Below are 12,155 nucleotides of genomic sequence, written 5' to 3'. Positions count from 1 at the left end.
TAATGTAACTTTAAGACGCAGCACCCCAAAACACACGAGCCGTCACGCTTACAACTTAGAATTGTATGAGTAAAACACTGAGACGGTCAATATTTATCAGAAGGTGTGGCAGAATTGATTACAGAGGATATAACAAAATAAATAAAAATACTATCATCTCTCTTTCGCTGCTAAAGGACAAACTCAGCATAACTTATTGATATAAGAGAGAAATAAGCATCGCCCGAGTTTATTTCCAAATTGTATAGGATTTATATAGTATTCGTAAGGGCATGGGTCGCAGTTAACGAGATTTGCCCGTTTATTATGCGTAGGTGGAAAGCAGTCGATGTGAATGAGATGTTCCGAATTTTCAAATACAGAAATTTAGCGATACATTCAGATACTTGTGTTATATTATTATATGATCTGTTTTGCATTCGAGGATCGTTTTTCGCAGCAGTCTGTGATCGGAATCTTTTGAGCCTAAGCCTACAAGAGCAAATTATCACACGTGGCTGAACAAGTTTTGCATTCAGATAACTAGATTTGTATTCAGGTGGAAGCTTCGATTCACGCTTTGCTACTACAAACAACGATTTCGCCTGTCAACATCCAATTTGCTCCAGAAAAATCTTTAAAGGCTTGCTGAGGTTAAACCGAAGAGATAAAGAAGTTGAAGATTTCTAGATAGGGTCTCATACGGAAGTAGAATGAAGTTAGAACTAGCGAAGACACCGAGTATCGGCACTCCGAGAGCGTGCCTTAGCTGTAAATGGGACACGGCAAAAAGGAAGTTAACGGATTTCAAAGCGGGAAAATAAAAGTACAGTGCAACTCGTTTATAACGATCTCAATTTTAGGGAAGAGACTGTTCTTGATCCTCTACGTATTATTGTTGTTTAAGACTGTTTTAGCTATAAACAACTTAAATCTTCTCAGAAGGACTCTGCTTTGGCATTTTTTTTGTGAACTCGCACTGAATGCATAATTAGTGAGGGTTTGACAAACGAATGCCAAAGCAAATATTATTAGTCATTCTAACAAGTAGGTTGAATTATTTTCTTCGCTTTGTATTCGGTACAGCCTGATAGAAACCCTTCGGGCCCTATACTGCTATAATAAAATTACCCAAGAGTTGCTAATTTCCAATGGGAAACATTAAATGTGAGTTATCGAGGTCATACACGATTTCTGAACCCCGCTCTCAGGTACATAATAGGAATGAAATTCAAATTTGACTTTCTTATTGATAGATATACGTTTATTCATATTTTTATGCGTCAAAATATGAATAAACTTCCAAATGACCTTACGTCAAAGCTTCCAAATGACCTTACGAATAGCACTCGCAAAACTTTTCAAGGGATTCTATTATTCTCCTCCCTGCCACACACTCAATCGAATAACTACTATTCATGTGTGAATTACCACGCTCATAAACTCCACATCATGTATCCGAACTTGGGCACCCCGAGATTTAATTGAATTTTAATCATGAATGACAATTTATCTAGTTTTACCTGCGACCAATATTAATACACTAATAAATCAATTAAGGATCGTTATATGAAACTACTGTATAACTACATTATGAGTTACATAGCTTTTTTATACCTTTCCTTTTAATTATCCTTATAATACAGAAAGACATAATAATACAGCAAGACAACCCTCTAGGTTGTCTTTGTATTATGAGTCTGTCATTGTTCGGGTGGAGCTATGATGTTGATAGTATACGTCCTTTTTTGGGGTGAGGTGGAAGGGGATAAAGGCTGATGTTAAGAAATTAGAAGTTTTCACCTTGTTTACACCATAATTTCAATTCATTCTATTAAAATTTTTTTCAGAGAGAAACATTTTGTTTCTCTCTGGAAAAATAAAACTCGAGTGGTTAGCGCGAGAGCGCAGTAACATTCGCGTTTAAATTGACCACGATTCTATTAATGAATTTAACTTTGCTTGATTCTTGATCCAGCCACTGATCCAAAGAGGATCAACAGTTGAATCGCTTCTGGCTTTATTGTTGATCCAAGCCTGGTTCGACTAATTTTAAAACTATTTTGTGGCGCCTTAACCTACATTTTCAAACTTCTCTTCTCTCGCAACTTTTGGCCATGCACGTTTATTATATTATTCTTCCCCTTTCTCGCTTAGTTCCTCTTGCGCTTTCTGTCATTCTTGAGATTATCTGTGATCTTTATATATGCTTTCTTCTTCCCATGGGGAAGTAATTAACTGTGTTGTTTCTTGCGTTTTTTTCTCTTTTTAGTTCCCTTACTTCTATTACAGAGGATTATTTACCTTTTGCTTATTAGCCTAAGTAGTTATTCGTCATAACGTTAATGCCAAAAGGTACGTGGATTGTAGGAACTCTATCGTTCCTTTGTAAACAATATACCAGCCTTAAAATGAACTTTACGTGAAAGTTCTCCATGGTTATTTTTCTTCTTTTCATTTATTTATTGCAAAACGCTTAATTGAATTAAAATATTTACAAGGGAACACAGTTACAAGGCTGTAATACTGACATTAGCTTGTTTAGTAAAATTACGCTGTTACTTATTGAAGCACTAAGAAGAAAGAGTGTTTACGGATGAAATTGTAATACGATGTAGGGTATCCTTTGCCCTGTAAGACAGTACGTTCTTCCCGGAATATTTCCATCCGTTTAAGACACCTGTCAACGAAAATATTTCATTAAAGTGAAGTTGTCCTCCATGAATGAGTTCACATGTGTCTTTTGAGTTCGTTTAACTGGTTCAAGTAGATATCAGCAGGACAGTTCAGTAATCCTGCTAAATATTTATTAATTTAGTGAATTTTGACCAATAAAAATGCATCAGATACATTGGTAATAAAAGAACAGCCTTACCGAAGATGCCACAACGTCCACATGCAAGGCACCGTTTATGAAAAGTCGAACACTATACTACGAAGAGTAGACCCAAGTTATCACATTGCTACTAGCATGTGTCAAGGTTTTATTTAATCGGTTTATTACAAAAGTTGGATGCCGAAATTTTTTGAAAACGTTTTTTGGATTTGTACAGCATCCAGTTTCTTCCATCGGATGAAAACAGCATACCTTAAGAACTGTCGCTCCAGAGAATCGTTAAGAAACGTACCGTGTGCAACTTTCACACTGATAACAGCTTCTCTGCTTTCCCAGAATCCTTTAGTTCTTTTTAGTAACAGATTTACCGTACAACACAGCATGACCAACTGTTTGGAGATCTCTTTTTGTCAAGCTGCACGTGGTTACCTGGTTTATATTCAACCTTTGCCTGGACAACGGCCTTTTGTTCGCATACGATGTACGAATGTCCTCCAGAACAGTATAGCGTGTTCAGCAATTGTCACTTGTTTGAAGAGATCTGGGTTGGACTCCTGTCAGAAGGAGACTGCAGTATTTCTTAAAAGCCTATTGAATTGGAACGATAGTTGGCCGATTCGGGGGAGGATCGGCCAATTATCGTTCCAATTCAACAGGCCTTTAAGAATTCCAATTCAAAAGTACCCCCACCCCCCGAAAAGTCGGCTATTCCACGTTTTTCCGTTCGCACAACATTAAATCATCTTTCCGTATTCAAGTTTGTTGAGCATCTTTCTGCTTGCTGGCTGAATAAACTGTGCTTATTCCTTAGTGTACTCATACTTTTGATAAAGTGCATGTATGTATAATAACCATATGGAGAAAAGGGAAGACGAGGCGCCTTTTGTGACAGTAAAGTTTTTTCCTGCATGTTATCACTTATTTGGAGAGTTCTGGGTTCGAATCTCATTGGAGATTGGAGGCAGTCAGTGTCGCTTTAACCATTGAGCTAAATGAGCGCCAGGAGCAGCAGCCTTTTAGGGTGCCTTCCTCTTTTGTATTTTTTATATTTCCTATTTTGTTGCTTTTATAAGAATTTATATTACTTTTATTTTTGGAGATCAAAATCTATATCTATTTTTAACATAAATATTTAATATTACTCACTGAAAATGTGTATTCCACTGACTATAAGAGGGCTCATCGTGTTATTAGCTCAAGCTATCGAAACTGCTTAAAACGATACTGGCTAGAGCAATTTTCAAAGACCTCAATCGAGGCTATGGTTAACTAAAATGAAGCGTAGAAGTACCCCCTCCTCTAGGAATTATTTCAGGTTTTTCAATCCGCGTTCATTAAATCGGCGTGAATCCCGTATTTTCCCCTGTGAATACGCTTTTACACATATAATAAAAAAAATAAGGCCAAAGGAATTAATATACTCTGTGAACTGATGCACTATAATCCAAGCGAAAATTTCCCCATCCCACCACAAAACGATACCATCTTACAGGTCGTTCTTAATATTGCCACTCCAAACACGAATATGTCCATTAAAATTCATTATTATTTTTTTTTGGAATATTAATTTTCACGCTCTCGTTGAGACACCTAAAGTAGGTGGCTCAACAAATTTGAAGTTATTTAATTTTCTAAGTAAATCTCTTTACTTAGGGGATTTAATATTGTTTAACCCCTAGCCGTGAAGGGCTTACAGAGCAGTATTGTTCTGTTTCTTTCCTTGTGTGCAAAAAAGAGTATTTATTTAAAGAAGCTAACGTAAAAGTGATTAATCTTATGGAGGAGATTTCTTATTAAACAAAGTAAATATCTAATACGATAAATTTGTAGAACTTTTTCTTCTCTTTCAGATGGCGTGCTGTACTGGGGATTCTTGCTGGATAGCGAATTCCACGAAAGATGATGAGTGGCATATAGCTAACGTTAGTTTTATACAAGTAAATCTTCAACTAGGAGACTGGATAAAGTAAGTTTTGTAGCTGTTTTTAATCAGTAGTTAGCTAGCTATGGGAATTTTTTAAGGTAATAACTTTTGGAGAGTTAAGAAATGCGAAACCTAACTGTATGAAAACATCATATTTTTCCTGTATGAATACAAATCGACTCCCTAAATTTGAATTCCTGTGTTTTAAAAAAATTCCTAGCCAAAAGCAAAACAAGTGTTTCGCTGCAGTACTTTATCAGAATTTAAATTCATCACTACTTGGCATACTCTGTCACAAATGTTCAAATTTTAAGCGGTCCTCTAAATTTTCCAGAATGGGGTAAAATTAAATGTAGTGAAATAGTTTTATTAATAGCCACCATTATCCGGAAAAGTGCATTTGAATACAGTAGCATTAAAAACGTAATATCAGATTCGGTAATTGAAATATAAATTTAGAATTTAACCTTTGTTCGTGTTTGGCAAAAAGTCATTAATCTATGTAACAGCCTAAAAAATTAGTTATTTTGCATTCGCTTTTTAAAAAAATATAGCTTAGAAAAAAAAAAAGAATGATGTAGCTATTATCTTCGAAGGTAGTTTTTAAATGTTCTTAATCAATAAGAACTCTTTTTATGCACTTTATCGAGACACAGTTATGAAAATATCTGCAAAAAATCAATGTTAGAAGGAAAAGAAATAGCAGATCCTTAGTTACGAATTTTAATTATTTTTTTTAATGGTTACAAGTAGTATTTCTGGTTTGCTAATCATGCATGTGAAGGTTCGCATTAGAAATTTATTAATGTAGGAATTATTTAGGGAGAACAGTCGTAGCTGTTTTGATTTCAACCAGTTATCTTGTTTATTTTTATGCATCTCGGGAGAAATGTCAGTGTACGCAGAGGGCTTAAAATCTTCGTTTCAGACTTCTTTAGTAGATGCATGGAATTCTTCGTTAACGTCCTCTCTGATGGTTGAGAGAGGAAATGGTCCTAGGGGGAGAAAAAAGGTCCTCCAAAAAATCATGAACTTGTTGGAAATAATCTTTTTTTTGTTAATTAAAAGAAACATATGCTCGAAACTAAAAATAACATGTACTCAAATTTTCAGCATTGATCCGTTATGGGGAAACATTTTGAACAAAAATAATTTATTTTAAGTCGGTGAAACTCGAATGAATGATCGAAGAGATCGTCCCACAGAGTCTTCAGTAATTTGAAACTTGGAACAATATATTTTATATTTTATATTAAGTTGTATGGTAACTATTCGGTAAAGGTTAATTAAATATTCGAGATAAATTCGAGCATTTTCAATTCCTGTTAATCACGTATATCATCGTTGTTATTTTGCTCTTCCCTCTCTTGAAAGTCTGGATTCGCCCCTGTTTTTGTTATAGATGTCATTTGCAAATACTTCTTATTATATATGAAAAATTGGTACATTTATTATTCGAATCTCAGAATAAAGGATCCAAGGAAGAAAATCTTAAATTAGTATTACTAGAAGGTGTACAGTAAAAATTTCTCTTGGAAAGAAAACTGCTCAAGAATAACTCTGACGAAGAAATAAATAAATTCCTATAAACTGTACTTAATAATTGAAATTGAATAGCCAGTCTGTTATTTTATTCATTGAAATTTAAAATACAAATGTACGAGTTCACGTTAGCTCTTAAAATTCAAAACTCCACAATATATCTATAGATCTTCCATTGTGAGGATTGCTTCATTATGTATTCTTCGCACAAGATTTTTAATCGGGCTTATAATTTTCTGTAAATTGCTCGTTTTTTCTGGTCACATGCGTTCCCAGTATGGATATTTCATGGACTCTACTGGACGCGTTTTGCGTTACACCCTTAAAGAATCCGACCATTTCCCCCGTTTCTGTCTCTGAAATTTAATTAAAAGAATATAAAGATGGATGGCTTGAGAAACGAAGCAGTGCCATTATTTGTATAAACAACTAATGAAATACTGTTTTAAAATCTGCCGAAGTGTTTCATCTCGGCCAATCATTCTGAATCCGTGCAATTTACAATATCCAGTTTTATTAAACAACCTTAAAATTACGTAGACGAAACGTTTATGTATTTTAAGGTTGTTTCGTTTTAATTTAGCTTATTCACTTAATATACAGACGAAAGGAAGTGGTATTGGCAAGACTCAGAATTGGACACACTCACCGTACACATCTCTTCCTACTGTTGGGAGAAAACCCACCTCAGTGTTCATCCTGTCTGACGCAACTTACGGTCCGTCATTTTCTGGTTGATTGTCCCTTACATTCAACCATCCGCTCTAACACTTTTCAATCTCTCTCCACATTGAAAATCTCTCATGATGTATCTCAACTCATAGGAAATAAAGCAACATAGAAGGACTTTTGATGTACCTAAAATATATTGACCTGTACAGGAGCATATAATTTAACATCTATAGCTATATGTTGCCTGTAAATAAACAGTGAACAGACACACTTTGGCCTCAGTAGCCCTTGTGTCGTCAAGCCCTATACCAATAACAACAGCACTTAATATTCTTTCGTTCTTTCGGACCTTTTTTCCACACACAACGAATAAATTATTGTTTCCTAAATAATATAAGTTACGTAAATCTATTTGCGTGTTCTATTAAAACAACTAATACTCATATATTTATAAGTATCAAGAAATGTGGGTTTTAAAAACTTCAGTAACAGTTCACAGAAATCTGTTGAAGCACAGATGACCTTTTCCCTTAATTGATTTAATAATTTCTATATTAAAAAAATGAGCAATGCAAAAAATCTCAAACTAACAACAACAGTACTTCAATATCAAATAAAGACCAACCTAAATACAAAAAAACCAACACATGAATCCCCCCCAAAAAAAAAACGTGTAGGGCTTATGGGTTAAACCCCCATATACACTCACGAGCCAAAACATTGACTACCCAGTCTCCACGAGTGACGCATCCCAGAGCATCTTAGCAGTGGCATCACCCACCGGCGTCTGGGGGACGCCGCAGGTGGGTGATGACTAGGGTGCACAGAGAACCGTTTCCGACCACAACATCCAGCGGACGCTCTTGGGTATTTCATAGTTGGCGACCTGTTCATGTGCCCATATTGACCGATCTATCGAAATCTTCGCCTGCAATGGGCCCAGCACCACATTTCCTGGACATTGGGGGACTGGAAAAGATTCGAGAGGTTTGATAAATCAGTGTTCCACTTTCATACCGATGAATAGGTGGAACTGGAAGACCAGATTTGGGATTAAGGGTTGAGGATGCGATTCAGGACCATCTCTATCTGAGTATATCCCATTAAGAGTTCTTTAAGGGAGTTCTTAAAGCCATGCTTGTCTAGTTTTGCAAATTACTTTGATGTAGTTATTAAATATTTGGATGCAGGTAACATTTTTACATTATATAAGCTTTTGATACTGTCCTTCATGGAAGGCTGCTATATAAACTGGAAGAAGTTGAAGTTAATAGTACGATCCGGTGCTGGATCGTAGGCTACCTAAACGATAGGAGACAAAGCTGTCATATATGGTCAGTCTTCAGAGCGGATCGACGCAAAAACTGAGGTTCTTCAGGGATCTAGGTTGGGTTCCAACCATTTATAATTTTCATAAATGATACTGACGAGGGTATCCAGGTTTAGTTGCGAAAGTTTACTGATGATTCGGAAATGGTAAGAGTGGTCAATATTTCGAGCCAGACCACATTGTTTCACTAAAATGTGTATAGGTTGTATATGTGGTCCAAAAAATGGCAACTAAAGTTTAATGCTACTAAACGTAAGGTACCATTTGGTTACCAAAAATCCTGTAGTCAAGCTTGGGGGGGGGGGGGGGGGCTGAGCCAAAAATCAGTCAAGACGAAAATGTCAGTTATAGCAAGAATTTTTGTATCAAAAAATTATATGAAACTTTTAGTCAATTATGATCCAATCTGACATGAAATTTTCCATACAGTGTAAACAGGCTGCTGTTTTTGTAGGGTTTTAGGTGCATCACCAACTTAGGCCATATTGCGCAGTATATATTATGTCTATAAATTGCGTGTATTCCGTGGTTTCTGGACGAAAAATTCGTGTTTCCGGGAGAAAAAACCATGCAACTCTCGCCTGAGACTGAACCACATTGTGAAAAAGGCCCATAAAAATTCTCGCGTCATTGACGTGATTGATGGTGTAAAGAGGCGTCGAAAAAGGCACATGGTGGCCTTTCTATGATTTTTTAGGGTATTTGTTAGTAATGAGGACGTCATTATCCTTCTGTAGAGGATAATAGTTAGACCGCATTTGGAATGTTGTACTCAGGTGTAGAGACCTCATTATAAAGCACTGAAAGGATCGAGTAAAATGAATAAGAAAAATCTGTTATCTCTCGTACGTGAGACACGAACTAGTTGGGGGGAAGACACACATAGACACAATCTTTCTTTAACAGTAACAGAAGGTTAATCTCATGAAGTTCATCTATAGGACTCAGGTTTTTGAACATTGATTGCGTCCCAATTAGTGGAGGCAGTTAGTCTAAGTTTAAAGAAAACTGGAGGATTACCTTGCGCGAATTAGAGTGGTATGACTATTACGTTTTATTTTAATTATTATCATTTATTTATTTATGGATAATGCAGAAAAAGTTCGCTTTCATGCATTATTTGGCCTTAATAATACCATCTCATGTTGTCCAACAACGATGGACAACATGAGATGTCCATCGTTGAACACAATATCTGAATCAGAGTAACCATAACCGCAGAATTGGTCATGGCCGGTCTACAAAGCCACCAAGGACATCGATTCTTATTTTCCTTAATTTCTTTCCTTTGAAATAAAGGAACTGTCATCATATAAATGACTTGATGTATTAGAAAATATAGTGGACAAGCGGACGAACTTTTGTATCAAATTGTGCCGCTTTGCAAGCTTAGTGTACAATCCTGCCATCTCTGATTTATTTAAACTTCATTAGGATAAACTATTCCTTAAATGAAAACAAATGTACCGAGCAATACGACCTTGCGGAACCGCTTAGAAAATCAGGGAAAAGGTTTGCCTTACTCTTTATTACTGTTCGAATTTTTACTGTCATTTAGCCCTTAGGGGTTAAGATATATATTTTTTCTTTTAGTTTTCACTTTTGTTCCCTTTTTAATTTGTTTAAAATATTTCTAAATCTGGTTCGTTGTAAGAATGTTGCAACGTAGTTAAGCAGTGACTATTTGCATTATTAGACTTGGAATTCGACACTTCAGCCTGTAGCCATGTGCGTGTTTCTTCCTTTATTTCCTTCATTTCTTTATTTCTTATCAACTTGAGAGGAGCCAGTTGATAAGCTGACTACAGTAGCGAATCGACTTTATCTTCAGGTTAACAACCTCCAGAGGAGGGAGCGAATAGCCATAAGCCGGATGGTTGGTAAATTTTAAAATACATTCTACACGATTTTGTTTTTATGGCGAATTTGTACTGAACTTATATAAAAGAAAGAAAAAATATAGTAAAATAAAAATGTCATTGGTGAGTTTTGAAACCTGCAGCCTCTGGTGCAGGTTTCAAAACTCCTTCGGTTTAACCCTAGACCACGAGGACCTGATACGGAGAGGTGAACTACAGTTATCGATAAGTAGAAACACAAACTCTTTATCGATTTTTGAATATGGGGTCTTGCTGCTTGGTCATTTTATTCAAGGAATACCTATCCTCACGTAGTTTAAAATAAATCGGAGATGACACGATCATGCACTCTCCTTTCAGTGCTGAGAAATGCTGCAAGTAATCGAAAGGTAACAATGTCTGTGAAAACTCAAGGCTGCGAATAGATAACAGTGGCGGCCATTTTGAACAGTATCTAACATAGATGTTAACACCTTGGTGATGTTTTTTTTTTTATCTAAACAATATTCGGGTTATGACCTGCATAACAAAAATTACTATCACTCACTCTTATTTTTTTTACTATAAAGTATTAACCAAAAAAAAAAAAAAGATTCTTGAATCCTTGCGATTTACTTTTCACTTACAGCTACATGCGTTTTAAATTCTTCTAGCTGTTTATCTATTCAGAATGGCATAACCGTTTATATACCATTATCATCCTCCATGTGTGGTTATCGTTTTACGAAACACCCTGCTTATAAAAATAATGGGGTTCTTGTTTTGGTAGTATGAAACGGAATGCCTCCAGCCATTTATTTTTAGTAAACGTCTCTCATTCGATAAAATTTTAAAAGAAACCAAGCTTTGCTCAAGTTAAAATTTAATAACTGCTTTGATTTATGCTGAAAACGGGCATGTGCACTGGTGGTCGTTTTTAGTTAGCCACATCACTTATTACAGTTAAATCGATAGATAGTTTCCGCATAAAGTGGTCTGCACATTAACTGTGATGAGAGTATGAATTATGGCTCGATTTAAATATCCACTTATTATATATGGGAATAACCATCGACCGCTCAACTTTCATTTAAAGAGTGGTGTCTCTGTAAATTTCTCATGACTTGGTGTACTGACTGCTACATAGATTATCGAAGAGCAATTCGATGTAAGGGAATAGAGTAATTAAATAGGTGGAGTTAGTTAAAACATTTTTCTTGAATTACGTTATTAATTATACTTTGGATCCCTGCACATTTCATTTAACGTAAATTATTCGCGCGTAAAATTAATAAGTAGCGATATAAAATCCACTTGAGCTTCTCATTCTTAAGTTCTGAGAAGTTAACTTTCATAATACCAACAACTGAAGATAAACTTTGATAGCTGACCGAATTTTCACGATTCACTGAAAACAATAATTCCCAACGCTGTAAATAAATGCCAGTTATACATGCGATATATTTGCTAATTTTAATTTTGACGAGTAACGTACAACGGACATAAAGATTTCGTTAATAACGTTCTCTTGATAACGTCTTCATCACTGTTTCAACCTAACGTTGGGTCAGGTGAGTCAAAGCTTTCCATCTTTTTCTGTCTTCCCAGATCTTGTCTTCTATCATTCTCTCCCATTCAGTTCCCTTTGTTTCCTCATCTTCTCTAATTTGATCTCTCCACCTCTTTCAGAGTCTTCCTCTCGGCCTCTTCTTGTCCATTTTCATATCAAAGGATTTCATCTCATTTTCATCTTAGTTTCTCTTGAAGTTCTTCTTCCTTGTTTTCCCAAAGGACAACATCATCTGCAAACACAGCTGCAAGGATATTTTACATGACAACAATAAAAAATAGTGGTGATAATACACTGTCGAAGTCCATTGGTCACTGAAAACCAATCTGAAATTTTGTCCTCACACAACTTTCACACTTTAAATACATATTTTTAATCATCACTACCTCCTCCCTATCTATTACCATTTCCTCCGAACTTTCCCACACTTTTTCTCTTTGCACACTATCATATGCGTTTTCGAT

General features: G+C 35.7%; 1 protein-coding gene across 3 annotated transcripts in view; it reads left to right on the top strand.

Annotated features, from left to right (window-relative positions):
• Window positions 1-12,155, top strand: part of LOC150091097 (uncharacterized) — a 238,628-nt gene that overhangs the window by 122,081 nt on the left and 104,392 nt on the right. For all 3 annotated transcript variants that reach the window (XM_090381847.1, XM_090381838.1, XM_090381829.1), the window contains exon 2: window positions 4,666-4,781. In XM_090381847.1, the coding sequence (XP_090237973.1) occupies window positions 4,666-4,781 (116 nt within the window). The remainder of the gene's footprint in view (window positions 1-4,665; window positions 4,782-12,155) is intronic.

The sequence above is a fragment of the Mastigoproctus giganteus genome, chromosome 1, assembly GCF_048544385.1.
Source record: "Mastigoproctus giganteus isolate SK-2022 chromosome 1, ASM4854438v1, whole genome shotgun sequence".
NCBI lineage: Eukaryota > Metazoa > Arthropoda > Arachnida > Uropygi > Thelyphonidae > Mastigoproctus > Mastigoproctus giganteus.
The sequence above is the reverse complement of the archived record's forward strand: the minus strand, read 5'-3'. Positions and strand labels throughout refer to the sequence as shown.